The sequence below is a fragment of the Hemicordylus capensis genome, chromosome 5 (genome assembly GCF_027244095.1).
Source record: "Hemicordylus capensis ecotype Gifberg chromosome 5, rHemCap1.1.pri, whole genome shotgun sequence".
In the NCBI taxonomy this organism is placed as follows: domain Eukaryota; kingdom Metazoa; phylum Chordata; class Lepidosauria; order Squamata; family Cordylidae; genus Hemicordylus; species Hemicordylus capensis.
In genome coordinates this window covers 257,925,346-257,949,587 of record NC_069661.1, presented here as the reverse complement: position 1 = coordinate 257,949,587, position 24,242 = coordinate 257,925,346, and the positions used below count along the sequence as shown (strand labels likewise).

General features: G+C 47.0%; 1 protein-coding gene and 1 long non-coding RNA gene across 9 annotated transcripts in view; one reads left to right on the top strand and one right to left on the bottom strand.

The window, feature by feature from the left end:
• The window catches only part of LOC128326148 (collagen alpha-1(IV) chain-like), a 36,014-nt gene extending 14,782 nt beyond the window's left edge, over window positions 1-21,232 (top strand). For 6 of the 8 annotated variants that reach the window (XR_008307867.1, XM_053252423.1, XM_053252427.1 and 3 more), the window contains 5 exons: window positions 5,787-5,891; window positions 8,684-8,770; window positions 15,733-15,869; window positions 19,147-19,315; window positions 20,831-21,232. Coding sequence is in view for 7 of the 8 variants with exons in the window: in XM_053252423.1 (XP_053108398.1) it covers window positions 5,787-5,891; window positions 8,684-8,770; window positions 15,733-15,836 (296 nt within the window). In the remaining variant the exon portion in view is untranslated. Of the gene's footprint in view, window positions 1-5,786; window positions 5,892-8,683; window positions 8,771-14,960; window positions 15,126-15,732; window positions 15,870-17,176; window positions 17,336-19,146; window positions 19,316-20,830 lie in introns of all 8 variants that reach the window. The other 2 variants (XM_053252425.1, XM_053252422.1) reach the window with 2 other exon arrangements.
• Window positions 1-24,242, bottom strand: part of LOC128326150 (uncharacterized) — a 30,581-nt gene that overhangs the window by 4,994 nt on the left and 1,345 nt on the right. Inside the window, exon 2 of the long non-coding RNA XR_008307869.1 lies at window positions 1,237-1,375. This is a non-coding gene — a long non-coding RNA (uncharacterized LOC128326150). The remainder of the gene's footprint in view (window positions 1-1,236; window positions 1,376-24,242) is intronic.

The window sequence follows — 24,242 nt, the reverse complement described above, 5'->3', positions numbered from 1 at the left end:
GAAGCACAACTCTAATAAGCAGCTATACACAGAATATCTTACCTGGAACTTTTCCACACATGGTTTTTAGCTTGCATCTCCTCCAGAATGGAGAGCGTGAGTTCACATATCAGCCAGATTTACCCCAAAGTCTCAGCGGGCTATCAGGGACCAGTTCACACATGATTCTGGTTTCCCCTGAATTAGGGCTGCACATTCTAGCTTAGCCTGAATTCTATCTGTGGTAAAAAGAATTCCTCTATTGGTGGCATTTCCCACCATTTAAAAAGGTTTTGGTATGCCCCAATACTTCTCCGCGATGTGTGCAAGGGCCATTGACAATAATTCGGCTTTTTTCAAAATTCCCACTTGCGTGGTTTTTTTAAAAAACCACATTTGCTAGGTGGACTTGCGGAACGTGAAATGTCAGCAGAGGGCGCTGCTTGGCAATCTGTCTTGCTGATCTTCCGCAAGGCTAAATGAAGGAGAATTTGACAGTTGTGTTCCTTATTGTCTGCTCTAGGGGCAGCAGGCTGGGCAGAGCAACAGCTCTTCGTGGGTTTTGAAGTCCCTGTCCATCACATAGAAAGAGTTGCAGCATTATCTGGGCACACTTGCTGGATGCAGCCACACACAATTGCTGTGTTCATGACACCAGCATCTCTCTCTCTCTCTCTTTCTCTCTCTCTCTCCCCTCCCCTTAATGCACCACCTTCATTCATTTTGCTCCTGTAACTGTACAATTGTTTTTTCTTGCCACAAGGCACTTCTCTTTCACTGCCAAGCGCACTCCAAACTTTTGACTTTGCCCAACAAGACAGAAAAAGATGTGCGGGAGCTAGAGCAATTAGCAGATTTTTAGCTGGGGCACCTTGACAGCAAATTAGCCACTGAGGAAATGGTTGGATCGTGCTGGGAGGGAAGAACAGGTGCCGCTGCTATTTTGGAAATACAAAGCAGCCCATAGGAAACACAGGAACTTGCCGCCTACTGAGTCAGACCTTTGGTCCACCTAGCTCAGCATTGTCTGCTCTGACTGGCAGCAGCTCTCCAGAGTTTTAGGAAGAGATCTCTCAGCTCTTGGCCTCTCCCCTCACCCCTGCCCTCAGCTCTCAGCTAGGGGTGTGCACGGAACCGGGTGTTTCAATTTGAGTCCAGACTGAGTCAGTTTGGTTTGTTACCCCTAACACCCGCCCCCCCCCCGGTTCATTTGGTCGGGGGGGGGGGTTTGTGAACTTTTTTTAAAAATTTACTTACCTCCTCCAGGGGAGTTGTTGTAGGTGGTGTGTGTGGAGGGGTGTCCACGGAAGTTTTTTTCCTCCTGCCAGCCTCCCTTGATGCCCATACCTTTGGCCCATTCGGGCCTTCCCCCTCTGGCATGGTGGCCATTTTGGAACTGCAGAATAGAGAGGACAGCCTTGAAATAATAAAGCACCTGAATAGTGAGATAGAACTTGGGTCTGTTTCACACTATCTTGGGATACATAGAGAGAGAGAGAATAGGATGGAAGCTATTTGCTTAACTAAAAGCAGAAAATAAATGATTTACTAGAGTATTTGGGACTTACAGAGGCCAAAGAAACACCTATGGAAACAGGCTACTTAAAACAGAAGGAGGGGAGTGAAATTCTGACAGACAACAGTGAGTACAGGACAGCAACTGGAAAACTTTTATATATAGTTATGATAACAAGACCGGATATAGCTGCATCTGTGGGAACCTTGAGTAGGAAAGTAAGCACACCCAGCAAAGATGACTGGATTGTGGTAAAGAGACTAGGAAGGTGCCTAAAAGGGACTTGTATAATTGAGGTATTGTCCAAGTGAACAAATGGTAGTAGAAGTGCTAACTAAGCCAATTCCAGGGATTGTTTCAAAACCTTGAGAGAGAAGTTAGGACTTATAGACAGTAGCATGAGCCGAAGAGTGTTGGAACTGATGAGTGTTGCAGCTAGGCATCGGCATGAGCAGAACTGCTTTATTTTGTCCTGTTAAACACCACACCCTGTATTCAGCATCAGCATCCTCTTCTGCTGAGTCTCTGCCAGCTGTAAAACCTACTGTGGATCCTTCCTTTTGGTCATATTGCCTTGATTCTTTCTCTAACTGAAAATTGGGCTCTAAGTTTAGCAGTTCACTAGTGGTTGGTTTTTTATTTTCACTGAAGTATGCTACATTGCATATTTTAATTGTTTATGTGGCAAGGTCTAAAATCCTATATCCTTTACATCCTATGGAATAACCAATGAGTATTCCTTCCTCAAATCTACTGTTGAGTTTGGCCCTTTGGATTGGTATATAGGTATATGCTTTAGATCAAGCCTGCTCAACTTAGGCCCCCCAGCTGTTTTTTGACTACAACTATAATCCCCAGCCACAGTGGCCAATAGCCAGGGATTATGGAAATTGTAGGCCAACATCTGCAAGAGGGCCAAAGTTGAGCAGCCCTGCTTTAGACCCAAACACTCTTCTTTGACTTGGTAAGTGTGCTTGTTGCCATGCCATAACTCTTGTGGCATTGTTCCTGTGGCCTTTGTTGGCAATCTGTTTTGCAGGTAAGCAGCAGTCACCACTGACTCTCCCCAAACTTTAGTAGCCAAACCAGCATCTACAAGCACGCATCCCATCATTTCAATAAGGGAACGGTTCTTTCTTTCCGCCACTCCATTTTCTCCCGAGTATAAGGAACGGTCTTTTGGTGTTCAATACCCTCCTCCTTTAGGAATCTTATTACATCATTCATAGTGTATTCACCACCATTGTCAATGCAGAGGATCTGTGGCTTTCTCCCAAACTTGTTGCACATTCTTGCAACATATTCTTTTAGTCTTTCTAGTACTTGTCCCTTTTCACTTGACAGATATGTATATGTGTATCTAGAATAGTCATCAATGAATGTAAGAACGTATTTATTTCCTCCTGATGTATGAACTTGCACAGGTCCACAAACATCCCTATGAATCAGATCCAAAGGATGCTGTGTTTCTCTTTCTTTGCGTGGAAGAAAAGAAGACCATGTTGCCTTTGCTCTTATACAGCATGCACACTTTGATTCAGTGCTGCAGGGGGCTATTTTTAGACCCTTTACCAAACCCCACTTTCCAGCCTGACATTTCATTTTGGCATATCTATGGCCTAACCTTCTGTGCCACAAATTCAGACATCCTTTGTGTGTGCATTCCTTCACAGTTTTGGCCTTTTCAGCCACACCTACTTCAAACAATCCATTCTTTTGTAAAACTGCTTTCATAAGCCATTCCTGTTTATGAGTAATGAAACAGTGCCTTCCTTTCAATTTTACTTCATAGCCCCTTTCTGTTGGAGGCCTCCGCTGCCCTCATCCTGCCAAGCAGCTGCATTTGGCAGCTGCATCCTGCCCACGATATCTATTTCTTTCATTAGTGACCAAGCACTCCAGCTCTCCCCTTTGTTTGGAGGCTTCTGGAATTGGTATATTGACACCTATATGCCTATTCTCTTACCTGGCGTTGGCGTGTGCTATCTAGATTTGGGTGTCATCAGCATATCAATAACACCCTGCACCCAATCTCCTGATGATCTCTCCCAGCTGTTCCATGTGCAGAGGGCAAGGCAGAAGCAAACTGGTCAAACTGGTTGCAGCTGGGACTACAGCAGGCTAACTCTAACCCATCCACAGGAGCTCTGTACAAACTGTTGCTTCAACAGAGACCTAAGACTGACTGAAGGCCTTATACTAAAGACCTTGGTCTAGACTGAGGTAACTTCTCCCCCAGGGATAGGAATGGTAAAGCTTGAAGGGATCCTAAGACTGACTGAAGGCCACATTTCCTCCACTGACGCTGTGCTTAAAAAATGGTCCAGCAGGGTGGCACAGTACCTCCCTGCTGCTTCGGTGCACGTTGGACCAGAAGTGCCCGGTACATGTATGTGTGATGACCTCGCGAGTGTGGCATGCACAATGTGCGCACGTGCATCGGGCACTTCCAGTCTGACGTACACTAGGGCGGCAAGGAGGTATGTTGCCACCCTGTGGGACTGTTTTTAAGCACAGCGCTGGCTGGGGAAACATGGCAGGGTGGGGGAGAGAGAGCACCCTCCCTGCTCCTAAAAGGTAACCCCCCACCAGACCTTTGAACTGGTTCAGGGGTCCGTAAAAGGGCCTCCAAACTAATTCGTGCACATTCTTAGCAGGTTCCTCAGAGTCAGAGGGCAGTGCAGTGTCCTCAGGCCTTGACACAGAGGGCTGTGGTTCCTCCAGGATGGGTGAAGGGTTGCGGCTTTGAGTCATGACATTTGATAGCACTTGTTGTAGTTGCACTTTTATTGTACCACCTTGATTTATTCCAGTAACCAGACACAGCTGGGACTTAGGCTTACCACTCTAGGGGTGTGCAATTAGGATTTTCGGTGTTTCGATTCGGATCTGAATGGAAACACCCTCAGTTTGTTTTTGGGTCTGAATCTGACCCATCCGAATCACCCCAGATTCTATTCGGATCCAAATTAATCCAAATCCAAATAGATTCGGATCAAGAAAACGGGTCCCAGGGCCAAAAGAGTGGGGTGGGGTGGTAGTGCCTAATGGGTGGAGGCTACCAGCCAAATTGCAGAGGGATTGGGCAAAGGTGTTCTGCATGTAGATTATCTGGTAGCAAATGAGATTTTCAATACAAACCATGAATCCACTCTCATTTGCTACCCGAGAATCTACACTCAGAACACCTCCAAAACAACAGAACCCTGGTTGGCACCCTATGTGCACTACAGTGCCACTTGCTCTGGGCCACTTCAACACCCCCCAAGTGCACTTATGGGGCTGCTGAAACCTCCTTGGTTCCCTGTGGAGAAAAACCTTAAAGAGATGCGTAAACTTCAACAAATCACCAAAAATCAGCCCTCTGCCCAAATCCTTTGAAAAAATTCTGGTAGCTTCATTGCCCCACTTGGGCACTACCACCAACCCCACACCGCTCTAGTCCATCCCTTTCTCCCCAATGTGAAGCGATACACCCCCATTGTACCTTATGAGGAAAAACCTTAAAGATGCGTAAAAATCAACAATTCACCAAAAATCAGTCCTTTGCCCAATCCCTCTGCAATTTGGGTGATAGCCTCCACCCATTATGCACTACCACCCCACCCGACTCTTTTGGCCCTGGGGCCTAAAATTCAAGTAGATGTCAGATCAGACCTTTTTGCATTGAAGTCAATGGGAGGCAAAAAGATGGGGAATTCAAGTAGATATCAGAACTCAAAATGGAGGAGAAAGAAGAAGCAATTTATCAGCCACAAAATGGAGGGCCAAAACTACAAATTATTCGGAGCCGAAACAGGGATGATTTGTTTAGGCTCCAAAACATTTCAGGAGGGCAAGAGGATGATTCGTTTCGGCAACAAATCACCCAAAACGGGCAGTTTCAGGAACAGATAGTTCTGTACCCAAAACGTTTCACACATCCCTACACCACTCTGCCACTGACAGCTACCCAGCTCCAAGGTAACGGTTGGTGGACCTGGAACTAACCACAGCATGGGATACCATCCCATACCCAGATTGCCTAAATAATGCATCCATTAAAGATGTGACCCATAACAGCTGTAACTTCGCAGCATTATGGATCTTGAATTAACATGGAAACCCAGTTTTGTAAATGGACCATGTTACTGAGCCAAGGGTTGAGCCATGGTGTTGCAAACACTATCCATGGCCAAGTGCTTCTGAGTCCGTGAAGCTCTTGCATCCAGAGGGCCTTCAGGGCCACCATCTCACCTGTCATAAGCATTCTCTTATCAGGACTCATTTTCCCTTCCTACCTTTCAATTAGTTGCAAAGGAAACACAAGAAGCAAAAGAGAAATTTCAGCGTCCAGCATTGGCTAAGCTTCTAGAGATTATGGTGGACCGCGATATAGACTCTGCCCAACGGATGGGTAAGCAGTATGTAGCAAGTGAGAATGTTTGAGCCTTCCTTTTCCATCCTCATCCCAGACTCTTTTCCTGCCTGGTATCTTGGTTGTTGGGCAGATGGAGTGCAGTGGGGGGAAATGACCAGGCTTAAGCCTCTCACCTCTCCTCTGAAAATGCTTCCCTACCATCTATCGTCAAAAAAATTAGCAAACACAGATTTAAGAGCCCATGTTCTCCTTGGGAAGAGTGGCCTGGGTGTGACTTTGGGAAATATTGCCCTTGAAAGACAGGATACACATTTATTAAATCAAGCTGTAATAAATCTTTCTCCTTCAATAAATGGGATTATCCAAGAGTGGGTTACTCTGCCTGGTTCTTTCAGAAGTGGGGACAATGGCTTTCTGCTTGGTTTCCTTCAGTGGGAGAAGGTTCCCTTAATTCCAGTCCTTCTTGATTCAAGGCAACAGGGCTGTCCCTAGAACTACTACCCTTTTGACTGCTTATCTGTTGCTTTGCTCTCCTTAATTGGAATACCCAGCACCTGGAAGTTATCCAGACATGGCTTCATGCTGCAGGGTATCCGAAGAGCAAATCTGCTTCGCAGCAGATTCGCAACTGTTTAATTCAGGAGAGAGGATTAAATGGACCATTCACGTAGGGTTGGCTCCTCTCCGCATTCCTTATGGATCTTTTCCCTGTGTGCGTTCCTACAGCTTTCTTCTGGGTTTTTCTCCAACCAATCACATCCCAGAGGAGGAGGCTAGAAACTTTTGTTGTTGTTAGTTTGACAGTTGACATTCCACAAGATGACTAGATTGACTAGTCAAAGCAACAGAACGCTTAACCCGAAGCATTATCTCAGTGAATGTATCTGCGTGGATGTTCGTAGAAACCACTCCCAATCTCAGGGGGTCATTTTTATCTTTATGGCATGCATAACAATTGAGGGATCCTCTAGGATAATTTATTTGTGTGAACAAAATCAATGGGCTCTATTTTTCAGCTATTCCTCCTCCAGCACACATATTAATTATCCCAAAGTTTCCTTTCTCGACTTGCAAAAATGAATGAGAAGTTGACACAAGCCCAGGCTAACTTCTTGACAATTCACATTTAGACAGGGCTTAATTAGTACAAGGGCCCACCTAGAACCATTCCAAACTATGTGAAGCAAGAAAAACAAGCCCGTTTGAGCATGTGCAGAGTGCCATTGTGGTCACAACTGAGTCCTGGACTTGAGTCCTGGCACCTCTCATTTTAAAAAGTTAAGCTCTGGGTTTCCAACACATGGTGAAAAGCCACTCCCTCCATTAGCCCCCCCACCAAAAAACAAACCAACCTTGCACCAATCCTTTCTTTATAAGGGTCCCCACCACCACAGCCTGGAAAAGATTTTCTAGGTCTGCCAAACTTATTTATAACAGACAGAAGCAAACATGATCTCCCCCTGCCCAAAGCCTACCTGCAAAAGTTGTGCTCCCTGCACCACAACACTGTCTTCCCATCGCCAGCGAAAAGCATGTGTGGCTGGCTCTATTTTGCCCACGTTCCATCCTAGGTAAACACTGTCAGAGCTACATGATTGATCACAAGTAGCAGACAATAAGCATCACAGCTGTCAAACTCCCCTTCCTTGCTGAAGACCAGCAAGACAAGTTGCCAAGGAGCGCCCTCTGCTGACTTTTGGCATTGGGCAAATCCACCCAGCAAATATTTTTTTAAAAACAAAACACACGGAAGTGTGAGTTTGGAAAAAAGCCAATTTATTGGCAATAGCGCCTCCACACACTGTGGAAAAGCATCAGGGCATACCAGAAACCTCTGGGGTTTTTTTTTGGGGGGGGGGTTAAGGCTGCTGCAAATACAGGATTTTTTTTACCCTGGTTATAATTCGGGCTAAGCTAGAATGTGCAGCCCAAATTCAGGGAAAACCAGAATTGTGTGTGAACTGGTCCCTGATAGCCCACTGTGCAGCTGCTCAGCAGGATGAGGGCTGCGGAGGCCACAGCACTGTAGAGAAAGGTCCCAAACGGGTTGCAGACGGGGGCCGTGCAGTCATTTGGGAGGGAGGTGGGAGCCTGGAAGGAGCTAACTCTCCCTGCCCTTGCAGCCCCATCCCCACTGCACAGCAGCACTGCTTTAAAGGTAAAGGGGGGGAATTTCCCCTCACCCCACCATCACCCTCTGCCACCCCCATCCCACTGCACAGCAGTGTTTTAAATATAAAAGGGGGCACTTTGCCCTCGCCCCCCCACCCTCTGTGCAGCCACTGCTGTGGCCTCCGCCACCCCCATCCCACTGCGCAGCACCATTTTTTTAGAAGGTAAAAGGGGGGGCTTCCCCCTTGCCCCCCCCAACTGTCCCCGTAGCTTCTGTGGCTGTCGCCACCCCCAGAGAGGGGCAGCAAATCTTTGGCTGCCTGTGGTGGCAAAAAGCTTCATCCACCCCCGTGGCGTGCGCAGTGCATCCCTGTGAGATGTATTCCACCCCCTTGAAAGATCCTGTTCTTGAGAGCCAGGCCACACAGTGTCAAGGATCAAGGACATGCTTTGCTCTTACTGCTGCAAGATCCCTGAGCAGAAAGCAATCAGAATCATTCCTGGGGTAGGGGGACTAAGACTGCTCCCTCCCTCTGTTGATCTCCCCAGCCACGGAGAACCGAGTCTGCTTCCAGCTGCACAGCCCCATCCTTGGGCAGATTCTTGGTCATGCTCGAAGGTGGCAGAATGTTGGGAAATTGCTATATATGTGTGAGTTAGGAGATGGGGGTGGGGGACTGAGATTCTCCTTATCTGAATTTTTGCAAATCTTTTAGATGGAAAACTTCTTGAGAGAGCTAATGAAGATTTCGATAAAATTATCATCATGGGCCAAAAAATTGATGAGTTGATGCTTGGAGTTGGTAAGTTATTCTGAGACCACAGCAGAGAGGAATTGACTGGAGTGCAGGCTCACATGGAACATGGACCTGTTGGCAGCAAAAAGCTCAAGTACAGTTTTCTTGTGTTTCAGCCAATGAATTTTTTTTGCCAGTTCAGGGGCAGGAAAGAAAACAGCACCTCGTGGTGACTTAGCAAATGCAAAAGACCTGAGTTCAGTCACAATTACTCTGATCTTTCTCTTCCATGTCATTCGTTTATTGCAAAACAAAGGCTACAGTCTTAGGCACACTTCCTTGGGAGTAAGCCCTACTGAACTCGGTGGGGCTTACTCCTGAGTAAACAGACAGATTATGTTGAGAATGTCTCCTGTACTAAATGAGGAAGCAAGCTCCTCACCTCATCCGAAAGAAGACAACCAGTTGTACCCAACCCCTAGATTACAATCTGCTTTTGTTGTTGTGACATTGGGGTTGTGTATGTGTGTGTCCCCTTTAGCAACCTAGATTGGGGAAGCCGACCCGAGGCCCCTGATCGAGTCGCCTCTTTTCCAAAGTAAAAAGCCCCAGATGCTGTAGCCTAGCTTCATATGGAAGGTGCTCTAGGTCCCTGATCATCATGGCTGCCCTCTTAGGCACCGTTTCTTGTTCTCCCGCCCTATTCTGCACCATTTCCAGAAGGAGAACCTAGAGTTGTTATGAATACAATTCTAATTAAAATCTAAACAAAAAGTACAATTCTAGTTAAATCTACCTAATATCACATTGTGTTTATGAGGGAAGTAGTTATGAAACATTTGGTGAGGGGACTTTGAATGAGCTATGCATGTGACCACACCCACCCACCCACCCCTAGTCCTGCTATGCTGCCTTATTGTGGCAGGGGAGGGGTGATTCTGGGAGGGATGAGGAAAGTACCCTGGGAGGTCTACTCCCAGCAGGGTCACCCAAAGTGCGAAGGTTATCCCAGCTGCCCAGCTAAAGCAAGCAGGCACTTATATTGGGCAGCAGCGATATAGGAAGGTGCTGAAGGTGGACGATAATAAGAACATAAGAACAGCCCTGCCGGATCAGGCCCCTTAAGGAGGCCCATCTAGTCCAGCATCCTGTTTCACACAGTGGCCCACCAGATGCCGCTGGAAGCCCACAGGCAGGAGTTGAGGGCATGCCCTCTCTCCTGCTGTGACTCCCCTGCAACTGGTACTCAGAGGCATCCTGCCTCTGAGGCTGGAGGTGGCCTGTAGCCCTCCAACTAGTAGCCGATGATAGACCTCTCCTCCATGAAGTTATCCAAACTCCTCTTAAAGCCATCCAGATTGTTGTCTGTCACCACATCTTGTGGCAGAGAATTCCAGAAGTTGATTATGCATTGTGTGAAAAAGTACTTCAGTGACAACGACAAAGGCATCATTTCATAGTGTGCGACAGAAGGCAATGGTAAACCACTCCTGTATTTCACCAAGAAAACCACATGGACAGACAAAATGAAATGACTGTCAATGTAGTGCCGGATGATGGGCGCCTCAGGTCAGATGGCACTCAACATGCTACTGAGGAAGAGCTGAGGATCTCTCAGAGTACCGATGGCATTTATGACAGGGTTCGATTTAAGCCTTTTGGATGTCTAGTGGCTGATGTTGCCATGTGGAAAAGAAAATCTGAAGCTGCAAAGACAGAATTACAATGGGAACGTGGAACATAAGTAGCATGAATATGGGAAAGCTTGACACAGTGAAATATGAAATGAATCAATACAGATTGACATCTTGGGCATCAGTGAATTAAAATGGACTGGAATGGGACACGTTCAGTCAGGAAATCATACTGTTTACTACTCAGAACACGAAAACCAAAGAAGGAACGGCGTTGCTTTCATTGGCAGGAAGGATATAGAAATGACAGTACTTGGGTACAATGCGGTCAGTGACCGACTAATATCAATTAGAATTCATTGGCAACTCTTTAACATGACAGTTCTTCAAGTCAATGCCGCAACAACTGATGCAGAAGAAAAGGAAGTTGATGAGTTTTACGTTCAAGTTCAATCTGAAATTGGCAGGACATGCAAGCATTATGTGCTGCTGGTGGTTGAAGACTGGAATGCCAAAGTTGGACATGGTAAAAAGGAAAACACAGTTGGACTGAATGGCCTAGGGAACATAAATGAAACAGGAGGACGACTTACTAGTTTCTGCCAAGCCAATGATCTCTCCATTGCTTACACATTCTTCATACAACCAAATTGGTGCCTGTACACATGGACTTCACTAGATGGAGTACACAGAAATCAAATTGATTACATTATTGGTGCAACAAGGTGGAAGAGCTCAGTTCGCTCAGCAAAGACATGGCCGGGGAACAGATCACGAACAGCTCATGTGCAGGTTCCAAGTCAAGCTAAAGTGGAAAAACAAAGCTACCCAGCTTCCACAATATGATATTGAGAATGTACCCACCATTTTCAAGGAAAACATCAGGAACTGCTTTGAAGTTCTGAACCTCATGGATAGGTTACCAGAGGATCTGTGGAATGAAATCAAAGAAGTTGTTAAGGATGAATATGAAAAGAGACTGCCAAAGACCAAGAAACAGAAGAAAGCAAAATGGATGTTGGAACAGACGATGGAAATTGCCCAGAAGAGGAGAGAAGCCAAAGTCAAGAAAGATAAAGACCTCAGGAAGTAACTTAATAGGGAATTTCAGAAAGCTGTTAGAAGAGACAAGGAACAATACTACAATGACATCTGTGAAGACCTTGAGGATGGAAATAGACATGGAAAAACAAGGAAAGTTTTCCAAAAGATCTCTGAACTACTGGCTTATCGAACTCCTCCTCCTTCCACTACCAGGAAAACCAGCTTTTGAACTGCTGAGAGGACACAAAGCTACCACCAAACTTACCCAATGGCAACAACTTATAGAGCTTTCCATGCCATCTCACCCTGAAGATTCAGAGATTCATGATCGGGTAAGGGAGAAGCAACAAAAAAAAATATATTATATGTAGATCGGAAATGGGGTGCGAAACAGTGAGCACGTCAAGCGGGGGACTTTGTTTGAGTACGGCTGCCTTTTAAAGTCAGAAAGGGATATTCTGGACCAAAACAAAGAATCAAAATCCGAGGAGATTCTGTCCTATTGGATGATGGAAAGGAATGAAACAGTTAGAGCCTCTCCAGAGGGAAGGGAGTCTGATCTCAAGAGAGGAACTGAAGAGGAATTTTATCTTGCCTCCAGTTTTGACTTCGCAGATGAGGCTGATGAAAGTAATGGACAATCCTCAATACCAGAAGAACAAGCAAGAGAACCCAAGAGAACCCAAGACTTAAGAGAATTGTGTGTTGCAGGATACCACCTAAAAGACTTCAAGATTTCGTCACAGAATTTTAAATAAATTCCAATTTTGGTTGTTAAAAAGGGGAGGGGTGTGCTTTATGTTTTTTTCATTGTGAAGTTTCTCCCAGTGGGGATCCTGTAGAGAGTACACAAGAACATAAGAACAGACCTGCTGGATCAGGCCCAAGGAAGCCCATCTAGTCCAGCATCCTGTTTCACACAGTGGCCCACCAGATGCCGCTGGAAGCCACAGGCTGGAGTTGAGGGCGTGCCCTCTCTCCTGCTGTTACTCCCCTGCAACTGGGACTCCGAGGCATCCTGCCTCTGAGGCTGGAGGTGGCCTGTAGCCCTCCAACTAGTAGCCGCTGATAGACCTCTCCTCCATGAAGTTATCCAAACTCCTCTTAAAGCCATCCAGGTTGTTGGCCGTCACCACATCTTGTGGCAGAGAATTCCACAAGTGGATTATGTGTTGTGTGAAAAAGTACTTCCGTTTGTGGGTCCTAGATTTCCCGGCAATCAGTTTCATGGGATGACTCCTGGTTCTAGTGTTATGTGAAAGGGAGAAGAATTTCTCTCTATCCACTTTCTCCACACCATGCATGATTTTATAGACCTCTATCGTGTCTCCCCACAGTCGTCTTTTTCTCTAAACTAAAAAGCCCCAGGTGTTATAGCCTTGCCTCATAAGAAAGGTTCTCTAGGCCCCTGATCATCTTGGTTGCCCTCTTCTGCACCTTTTCCAGTTCTACAATGTGCTTTTTTAGATGTGGTGGTGACCAGAATTGTACGCAGAACTCCAGGTGTGGCTGCACCATAGTTTTGTATAAGGGCATTATAATATTAACGGTTTTATTTTCAATCCCCTTCCTAATGATCCCTAGCATGGAATTTGCCTTTTTCACAGCTGCCACACATTGAGTCGACACTTTCAACGAGCTGTCCACCACAACCCCAAGATCCCTCTCTTGATCAGTCACCGACAGCTCAGATCCCATCAGCGTATACTTTAAGTTGGGTTTTTTTGTCCCAATGTGCATTACCTTACACTTGCTAACAATGAACCGCATTTGCCACTTTGTCGCCCACTCACCAGTTTGGAGAGATCCTTTTGGAGCTCCTCACAATCCGTTTTAGATTTCACTACGCGAAAAAGTTTGGTATCATCTGCAAATTGGCCCACCTCACTGCTTTCCCCTGCTTCTAGATCATTTATGAATAAATTAAAAAGCACCGGTCCCAGTACAGATCCCTGGGGGACCCCACTTCTTACTTCCCTCAGTTGTGAACACTCTCCATTTATACCCAACCTCTGTTTCCTGCAGGGGTGTAGCAAGGTTGGAGGGGGCCCAGAGATAAGATTTTAAAATGGACCCCTCGCTGATACACACACACAAACACACTTCACAATATATCGCGCACTCACACTCACATCCCCATTCTGAATACGGTGAATATCCAGTTCACATTGAATCTAGTTTTTTTTACTCTCTGCTCCTGCCGATCTCCAACATAATTCATAGGGGGTGCAACACGCGTGGGTGGGGAGTCATGCGATGTGCCTCTGGGGGGCCCCTCGAGGCAGTGGGGCCCCAAGACGACTGCCTCCCCTTGCCTAATGGTAGTTACGCCCCTGTTTTCCTGTCTTTCAACCAGTTAGCAATCAACACATGTACTTGTCTCCTTATCCCATTACTGCTAAGTTTCCTCGGAGCCTTTGATGAGGAATTTTGTCAAAAGCTTTTTGGAGGTCCAAGTATACTGTGTCAACTGGATCACCTTGATCCACACACTTGTTGACACTCTCAAAGAACTCCAAAAGGTTGGTGAGGCAAGATTTACCTTTGCAGAAGCCATGCTGGTTCTCTCCCAGCAGGGCCTGTTGTTCTATGTGCTTTACAATTTTATCCTTGAGGATGCTTTCCATCAATTTGCCTGGAACAGACGTTAAGCTAACTGGCCTGTAATTTCCCGAATTGCCCCGGATCCCTTTTTGAAAATCGGTGTTACATTTGCTACTTTCCAGTCTTCCAGTACAGAGCCAATTGCAGGGATAAGTTATATATTTTAGTAAGGAGGTTGGCAATTTCACATTTGAGTTCTTTGAGGACTCCTGGATGGATGTTATCTGGCCCTGGCAATTTGTTAGTTTTTAGTTTTTCCAGACAGTTTAGAACATCATCTCTTGTCACTTCTATCTGACTCAGTTCTTTAGCCTCCATCTCCGAAAAGCCTGTTTCAGGAACAGGTATATGCTCAGTATCCTCTGCCATGAAGACGGATGCAAAGAACTCATTTAGTTTCTCTGCAACCTCCATATCCTCCTTAATAATCCCTTTCACTCCCAGTACAGAGGAGTAGCTTCAAAAAGAAAAGGGTTGCTATGTTACAGGTAAACAATTCCTTTTTCTTTGCTGCCTAAAAGGGCAGGGCATAGATTGCAGGAGGGTTGGTTGAAAACTAGGAGACACATCTTGATGGTAAGAGCAGTTTAAAAAGGATTGGATAAGCTGGGAAGCAGAGGGCTTTCCCTCACTGCAGGTTTCCAGTAGAGGCTGGACAGCCTGGAGATCCTCTAACACTGAACTCCCTGCATCATGGTGGAAGCACTAACCCCCTCCCCCCAATCATAGAACTCTATGGATTTCAGTTAAAATGCACCAAATATAATCATCGTCAGAACAATGATTTGAAGTATGTGACATTTAGCTTCAGAATTCTGTTCATTTATTAAATTATAATGGAGTGTACTGAAATATCAGAATGCAATATTCTTGCTTTCAAAAGCATATACACAGCAGCACAAATTGATTTTTTTTAATTAACTAAATCTTGCCTTTTATTCCACATTTATCTTCCTTGCATACTTCTGGCTTAGCTCAAAGATGAAGCCCACTGGAGGGAAAGAGAAGGGCTTTCAAGATTTAAAGGGAAACTCTATTACATAGGCAAGGAAGCAATGCCATATGCTGCTGCAAAGGCCTACTGTAAATTAAGAGGTGTTCAATCCGTTTATGTGTTTGGACTAGACTGGGATTTAGAGGTGAGTAGACACTGGAATACACAAAATGCAGCTGTAACTCTGCTGCTGATTATTGTACAGGCTGATCTTTTGGGTCCAACCACGGTTCAACTAGTTCAATTTGAACCGTGGTTTGAATTGAATCAGTCCAGTTTGGCTGGTCCAAGTTCCAACCGGACTGGCCCCCTCAAAGGGGATGCTGCTCCGAGTTTGAACCGAACCAGCCCCAGTTCTAAAAGAACCGGCCCAAACTGGCTTGGGAAATATACTTATAAAGGGGGATGAGGCAAGAATGCAGCATTCCCTATACTAAGGTGGGGGCGAGGTTGACAGAAAGGGTACTTAGTACCTTCTCTTTGCAGTTGGTGGGGACAGTAGCAGCTCCTCCAACTCCCCTCCCCCGCTAGCCTCCTGAAGAACAGCCCAGGCCAGCTGCAGCCCAGTTTGGGTCTTTCCTTTGGTATCCACTTGGTGGCTGTCCAGCCTTGTCCCTCTAGTTGGAGCCACCTCCACAGTGCCTGAAAAGAGAGGGATAGGCTGTAGCGGGGGGTGGGGCAGCCTATTGGATGCCAGCAGCTGATGCATGCAGGATCGTGGAACCAAAGGAGGCCTCATTCCTCGCCCTCAGGTGATAAACGTAAGAACGGACGGAAATGGTGGTGTGAGCTCAAGTTGCGGCTCTGCAGATCAAGTACAGTGGGATGCCCGAAAGGAAGCCAGTGGAATTTGTGACAGACCATATTGAATGGGCATGCACTGGAGTAGGTAAGGGTTTTCCTGTTAACTTGTAGCAGAACTTGATGGTGGAACATATCCAGGTGGAGAGTCTCTGAGAGGAAACCTGGAGAGCTCTGTTAGGTTCTCCATAGCAAATGAAGGGTGAGTTGGACTTACTGGAAGCTTTTGTTCTATGGATGTAAATGGCTAGGGCCCCGCTGACATCCAGAGCACGCCACTTCTGTTCTTCTGTAGACTGGGGAGTAGGAAAAAGCACCAGGAGAGAAATCACCTGAGACAAGTGGAACTGGGAAATCACCTTAGGTAGAAACATGTTATCTGAGGTTAAGGAGACTTTGTCCTTGTGGAAAATCAGAACATGTAGGTCAGACTGGAGGGCTCTGAGCTCACTGTCACAGTGGGCTGAAGTGTCTGAGGCCAAAAAGATCATTTTCAAAGTAAGTAGGGGAAGCCATGGGTTCAAATGGCTTAGCAGTTAGCATAGTAAGGAATAAGGTTCTTGGGCAGCTATTACTGTAGTGGTGGGGAACAGAAGATTCAGCACTAGCAGAGCAGCTGGCCATAACAGGGGAAGGGAAATCAGTAATTTAGTACCGTATTTTACGGACTATAAGACGCTACGGACTATAAGACGCACCTTAATTTTAATCCAGTTTTTCAGAGTTTTAACATATTAAACTGTTAAAACATATAAGACGCTCCTGAATTTTGGCGGATATTTTTCGAGGAAAAAAGTGAGTCTTATAGTCCATAAAATACGGTAACTGTTTCCACTTCCGGTTGCCCTGTCAACTCTCAGGCCTTGGGGAGCAGCTCCAACTACCCACAGAGCCTGGCCTTGCTCCTCTGCAATGCCAGGTCAGTTCAGAATAAGACTAAAATCATCCATTTGATTGTGGATGAGGGAGCTGACCTGGCATGTATAACTGAGACTTGGTTAGGGGAGGCGAGTGGTCCAGTGTGGGCTCAGCCTCTTCCACTAGGCTACTCTGTTGTGCAGCAGGCTAGGGGAAGTCGGCAGGGAGGCAGGCAGTTAGGGTGGCTGTGGTCTCAGAGCTGGTCTCGGAGTTGGTGTTCGAATCGCCCAGACTTTTGGTCCTGGGGGACTTGAACATCCACTTTGGGGCTGGCTTGTCTGGTGCGGCTCAGGAGTTCATAGCAGCCATGACAACTATGGGCCTATCCAAATTAGTTTCTGAACCAACTCATGTTGCCGGCCATGCACTTAATTTGGTCTTCTGTTCTGATCAGGGGGGTGTTCCATGGGTGGGGGATCTGGTGACTCCCCCCATTGTCATGGACAGACCACTACCTGGTTAAGTTTGGTTTCACAGGCACAATCCAGCCCTGCAGGGGTGGTGAACCTATCAGGATGGTCCATCCGAAAAGGCTGCTGGACCCAGTAAAGCGGAGGTTCTTGTGGTGAAGCAGATGAACTGAGATGTGGAAATATGCCTCCTGGAGTTTGAGGGAGGCAAACCATGCCCCTTGAGGTAGAAATGCAAGGATCATCTTGATGTTGACCATGCGGAAGCAGTGGTACTGCACAAAGCAGTAGAGAGCCCTGAGCTAGAAAATGGGTTTCAGGCTGCTGTCTTGCTTCGGTACCATGAAGCACCTGCAATAGAAGCCCTGATGATGATGTTGGGTGACCTCTCGGATGGCATGTTTACGAAGGAGGTTTTGCACTCCTTCCAAAAGGGGAGGGGTCGGTGGTATAGTGTGGGGTCCTGACATAGATGGTGGGCTGGTATTCTATCGGATAACAGTGTTTGATGATGGAGAGAACCCAAGGGTCTGTTGTAATAAGTCGCCACTGGGGAAGGTAGGATGCTAGTCTTGATGTGTCGTCAGACCTTCTTGGTCTAGATAGACTGCCAGGATTTGGATGTTGTAGCTGCCCTAGTCAAATATTGAGAAGCAGTCCTATGGAAGGAGTGGTATTTAGAATTGTGATACATAGGAACATAGGAAACTGCCATATACTGAGTCAGACCATTGGTCTATCTAGCTCAGTATTGTCTTCACAGACTGGCAGTGGCTTCTCCAAGGTTGCAGGCAGGAATCTCTCTCAGCCCTATCTTGGAGAAGCCAGAGAGGGAACTTGAAACCTTCTGCTCTTCCCAGAGCGGCTTCATCCCCTGAGGGGAATATCTTGCAGTGCTCACGCATCAAGTCTCCCATTCATATGCAACCAAGGCAGACCCTGCTTAGCTATGGGGACAAGTCATGCTTGCTACCACAAGACCAGTTCTCCTCTCCCAGAGGGTGGTAGATAGGACCTGTTCGATGTAGGTGGTCTGTTCCACTTTCTGCATCTTCCTGGGTGATGGAGCTCCAGTCATCCCCTGGGCCTGGTCTCCTTCTTCATCAGCCCTGCCCCCTTTAAAGTCCAAACTACAGGCCACACATCCTGCTGTCCCCTTGCTTTTCTGCCCCACTTTTGCCCTTCTTAAGGCTTGGCCCCATATTGCCCTTCCTACTGGTTGCCCCAACCCGGTGCCCCTGGTTTCTCCTACTGCTTCCCCTTCCAACCCCACAGCCTCCCGCCCATCCCTCTGTCTCAGGGCTGGCGGTCAACTGGCATCATCAGTGCCACTGGCGCCTTGAGCTCTTTGCCATCAGTCCGGAGACCACGGGCGGGCCTGAACTAATTTGTGAGACACTTCAGCCTGCACTGGGTCCCCAGCCTGGCTGGCAACGTGTCTCTCGGCCTTTCCAGACAGAGAAAGGCATTCCCAGCCATGCTGCAAACCCAGCGCTGGCTGAAGCACCTTGCGAACGGGACTGTGCAGCTTCGTTTCCGCATATGGCCACGCTCCTGCCTCTGACGTCAGACTCAGGGGGCATGGCTAGGGTGCCAAGGGCCACAGCAGCATTGTGCCTGAGCCACCAGTTGGCTACCTACGCACCAGGAGGATAAAAAGGTGCCTGCTTCTGTTATCAGATCAAGATGCCGGGGCATCTCAATGTCTTGTTACATGTGCCTAGGCTGCCGACATGGGCTAATTATTTGAAGATAATTTGCAAATGACTGCAAGAGGGACCTCTTTCTTTAATGCTTCAGGCTCTGTATTGAGTTGTATGTGACCAACTTGTACTGGTGTTTGTTTTATTTGGCTCCAGAGACTGAATAAAAAGTACTAATTTAGTAAACTAAGGTGTTGGCTCACCCAACTCCAACATTCTGTGCAGATGGAGATCTCTTGAGATCTCTTGATGTGGCCAGCACCTGCAAAGCACTATCCTTTGAGAGAAGAACCCACTGGCCCCAGTAAAGCCCTTTGGTTTGTGTCTTTTGCAGGCCTATCTAGAAGAAGAAACAAACAAACAAAACACCTCCTGATATATGGCTTGGACTTGAGAAGAGAGGGACAAACTGGATAACACGAACCTTTAAAAGTCACTGAATACAATTTTCTCTCTTTTTGTTTCGGACTGCGATCTGCTTGCAGCTACATAAGAAACTGTTGGTATGTAAGGATATTTAGCATTTGTACAGAATTGAATGCTGACTTGCAGGGGTATCTATCTGTCTATTTCTCTTAGACGTACCTGTTGCTAATCCCATGTGTGTGTGGCAGCTCTCATGATAGTTCGCAAGCAGCTGCTGGATAGCGATGGGGATGGCCGGGGGGGTGGGAGAAAATTGTGGTGGCGGCAGCAGCCAGGCTAGAGGCCCAGCAGGGAAAAAAGACGATGGCGAATAGCAGCAGCAGGTGGCCAGCAGGCGGGCAGAGAAAACGGTGGGGGCGGGCAGGCGGAAGAAGGCATCAGAGGCTGGGCAGGAAGAAAACGATGGCGGCGGGTGGGGGAAATGGTGGGGTGGGGTGGAATGGTGGAGGGGGGGTGAACTAAAGGCGCAGATGTTCTGCACCCAGCCTAGCTAGTTTAATATTTATTTCTCCATTCTCTCCCTCCCCCCGCCCCTAAAAAAACTTAGTGCAGGGTGCATTGCTCCACATTCTTTTTATCATCATAGTAGCATAGCAAACTTTGGGGGGGGCTGTGTTTGGTAAATGAACACCCCCAACCATCACATTTCCCTCCTCGATGGGAGTCTACATGCGAGATGGAACTCAGTGGCGATGGTGGGAGAAGGAGGGCTTGGATAGAAAGGAGCAGGGAATTTCTCAGCTTGAAGAATACCCTTCTGCTTCTCAAGGGGAAGGGTTTCTAAAACTCTGTAGTCAGTGCCGGATTATGACGTGCTGAAGCCCTGAGCTATTTCGAGTTGAAAAGGCCCCGTAGAATTACGAGACGAGTTGGAAGTCCTGCTCTGACACGTCTCTCACATGCACACATAGACAGACAGACACAACTGCGTTGCTCACAGCAGCATTCATCTGAAGAGGCAAATGCTGCCTCTAACCATGATGATAGGTGTTGTCTAAACCGGGCCCTGGTCTATTAAAATGTTGGTACAACCTACAGTTATTTCTGCACACATGTATAAACTTAATATGATCAATAATTGTGTAGCCATATGCACATATGCTTATCTTGTCAGAACTATGATGTATTTTTTTCCTTTCTCCTTTATTTTCCAACCAGTTAGGTAAAACTTGAAATTCTCTCCCTCCCCCCTCCCCCTATGCAACCAGAGGCTCCTCATCAAGCGAGGCCCTCAGCTAGAGTTTACTTAGCTTGTGCCTAAATCTGGCACATGCTTTCATTTTTTTGCTGGCTATTTCACAGATCTGTGTTTCTGAGAAGTCAGGGTTTGACACATGTAAGTGGGGGATTAACTCCCCAAAGATAACATGTACACAACTGTATGTGTGTGCACTCTGAGGAACAGAGGGGAAAGGTGCACACTGACTATGTTAATCTACTGAGGAGTGGATCGCAATCCGGAGAAAGAACTGGGGAAGTAGAATTAACGTCTGTTTAGAAGTGTACTGGCCTCTCTAAGGTGTACAGAACCACGCAAAAGGTAGGCCTCCCGTCTGGCCTGATGATGAGTGTACATTCCCTCTTCTTTTCAGAATGCATTGCCAGGAGAGCCAACAGATTCCTCTGGTGAAAACTGTGTTGTAGATTGCAAATCACATCTTTATTGCTGGAACAACCTTTTCTGAACTGAGCCTAGTCCTTGGACCTGGACAAGCTTGGACCTGGTGGGTGTAAATCCCCAGCATCTGGATCCCTCCACACAAACTGAAGAAAGAGACCAAGCCCTAGTCTCAAGCACAAGCCACGTTGAAACCCAGAACTGCTCCAGGCAGCCTGCCCACTACTGGCAATGGGACGTGAAAGACCTCCGCTCTCCGCATTGATCAGCGCTAAGAACCCCACCCCCCTCTTTATCGTTGCTTCCTCCAAGCTTACTTATTTTGCATGCCCCAGAGCTGTAGGTGGGCACAATAAAGCGTGAAAGAGTAAAGTCATAGCAGCTCCTTTTCTGTTCTAAGGAATCAACCAAGAGCACCCATCAACATTTGTCTCTGCAAACTTTCTTTCCTTGACTAGTTCAGGCTTATGCCACTTGTTAGGATGAGCGGCTACTGCCAGAATCTCTCTCTTAATCATCTGATTCTTTAAAAGATACCTGGGAGGAGCAGGTGGGTGGGCAACACTCTTTGAGAGCAAGCTAAGCTGAAGTCACCCAAGCCAAGGGGCAGGATCCAGGAATCAGTCCATCAGAACAGGCAATACTGAGGTCATGCAAGTGGTGGGTCAGAAGCCAGAGATCAGTCTATCATGAGCAGGTTTCAAGTGTCTCGAGCTTGAAACAAAACACCCTTTAAATAAAGGGCCTGTTTCAAACCTGGAACAAAACAAAGCCCTTTCAATTTCAAAGATTTTGATGTTTTGAGTGCCATTTTGGAGGCCTGTCTTCCCCTTGCTGATTGGTTTTCTGGCACTGACTTCCAATTGGCTTGTGATCTCCTTGCTTCTTGGCTGGCTTGTTATCATACAAAACAAGTGTTGTCATGGGCAACTGTGCCCGCATCGGCTCGGGGGAAGGAGGAGGGAGGAGAGAGCAAAGCAGGGAGTTTCAAAATGTATGTAAAGGGAATGGGAGTCAGAAAGAGCCCTTAAAGTGTGACTCTCTTGAAGAGGATACATCAGCGGAATCCCTTACTGAGCTCACAGACTTGGTCGTAAAACTCGCGTTGGAGTCTCCCAGACTTTTGTTGCTGAGGGACTTCAATGTTCATTTTGGACCAATTTGTCTGAGGTAGCTCAGGAGTTCATAGCGGCCATGACAACTATGGGCCTATCCCAAGTGGTCTCTGGACCGACACATATTGCAGGTCACACGCTTGATTTGGTCTTTTTCTCTGATCAGGGTAGTGTTCCGTGGGTGGGGACTCCTGTGATTTCCCCATTGTCATGGACGGACCACCATCTGGTTAAGGTTGGACTTACAACCACTTATCACCTCCACAGGGGCGAAGGGCCCATTAGAATGGTCCGCCCAAAGAGGTTATTGGATCCAGTAAGATTCCAAGAAGCCTTGGAGGGATTCAATGTTGGCTTTGCCGGTGATCCTGTTGATGCTCTGTTGATGACCTGGTTGAGAATTGGAACAACTCGCTCACCTGGGCTGTAGACACGATTGCTCCCAAGCGTCCCATACGACCCGCTTCAAATTTGGCCCCTTGGTATACAGAAGACCTATGGGGGCTGAAATGGCAAGGTAGGCGACTGGAGCGCAAGTGGAGAAAGACTCGACTCGAATCCAACAGATTACGAAATGGAGCACATTTAAAGATCTATGCTCAGGCGATATGTGCAGCAAAGAAGTGGTTCTTTTCTGCCCGTATTGCCTCTGTGAGTTCACGTCCGGCAGAGTTGTTCAGGGTTGTGAGGGGACTAGTATCTGCTCCCTCTCCCTTGAACCAGAATTTGGAAGCATCAGTTACCCGCTGTGGTGTGTTTAATGAATTTTTCGCAGACAAAATCTCTCGGATTTGGGCTCACTTAGATGGAGACTCCACAATTAATTTGATGTCTGAACTGGAGGTGTCCAATGAGTCCTCTTATGTGATTCAACTGGATCGGTTTCAGTTTGTGACTCCTGAGGATGTGGACAAGCTGCTTGGATTGGTGAGGCCTACTACTTGTCCTCTTGATCCCTGTCCAACATGGCTTGTTCTATCTAGTAGGGAGGCTGTTGTAGGTGGCCTGGTAGAAATCATAAATGCTTCTCTGAGGGAGGGCAGGATGCCTCCTTGTCTTAAGGAGGCAATCATTAAACCTCTTCTAAAGAAGCCTGCATTAGATCCCTCAGAGTTGAGCAATTATAGGCCTGCTTCCAACCTCCCATGGCTGGGCAAGGTAATTGAGAGGGTGGTGGCCTCTCAGCTCCAGGCTGTCTTGGAGGAAACTGATTATCTAGACCAATTTCAACCTGGTTTTCGGGAGGGCTGTGGGGTGGCGACTGCCTTGGTCAGACTGATGGATGATCTCCAATTGGCAATTCATAGAGGAAGTGTGACTCTATTGGTCCTTTTCGATCTCTCGGTGGCTTTCAATACTATCGGCCATAGTATCCTTCTGGAATGTCTGAGGGTGTTGGGGGTGGGAGGCACTGTTTCACCATGGTTCTGCTCCTACCTCTCAGATTGATTCCAGTTGGTGTCGATTGGAGACTGTTGCTCTTTGAAATCAGAGCTTAAGTATGGTGTCCCTCAAGGCTCCATACTTTCTCCAATGCTCTTTAACATCAACATGAAACTGATGGGAGAGATCATCAGGGGATTTGGAGCCGGGTGTTACCAGTATGCTGATGACACCCAGATCTACTTCTCCATGTCAACTTCTTCAGGAACTGGCATATTCTCCCTAAATGCCTGCCTGGAAGCAGTAATGGGCTGGATGAGGGAGAATAAACTGAAGCTGAATCCAGATAAGACAGAGGTACTTATTGTGCGGGGTCAGAACTCCAGAGACGATTTTGATTTGCCTGTTCTAGATGGGGTCACACTTCCCCAAAAGGAACAGGTTTGCAGTCTGGGAGTACTCCTGGATTTACACCTCTCCCTGGTTTCTCAGGTTGAGGCGGTGGCCAGGGGTGCTTTCTATTAGCTCCAGCTGATACGCCAGCTGCACCCATTTCTTGAGATCAACGACCTCAAAACAGTGGTACATATGTTGGTAACCTCCAGACTTGACTTTTGTAATGCCCTCTAGGTGGGGCTGCCTTTGTACGTAGTCCGGAAACTTCAGTTGGTTCAGAACGCGGCAGCCAAGTTGGTCTCTGGGTCATCTCGGAGAGACCATGTTACAACTCTGCTGATGGAGTTACACTGGCTGCCAATAGGTTTCCGGACAAAATACAAAGTGCTAGTTATAACTTACAAAGCCCTAAACGGCTTAGGCCCTGGGTATCTAAGAGAGCTTCTTCATTACAACCTCCACCGCCCATTGAGGTCATCTGAGGAGGTCCGT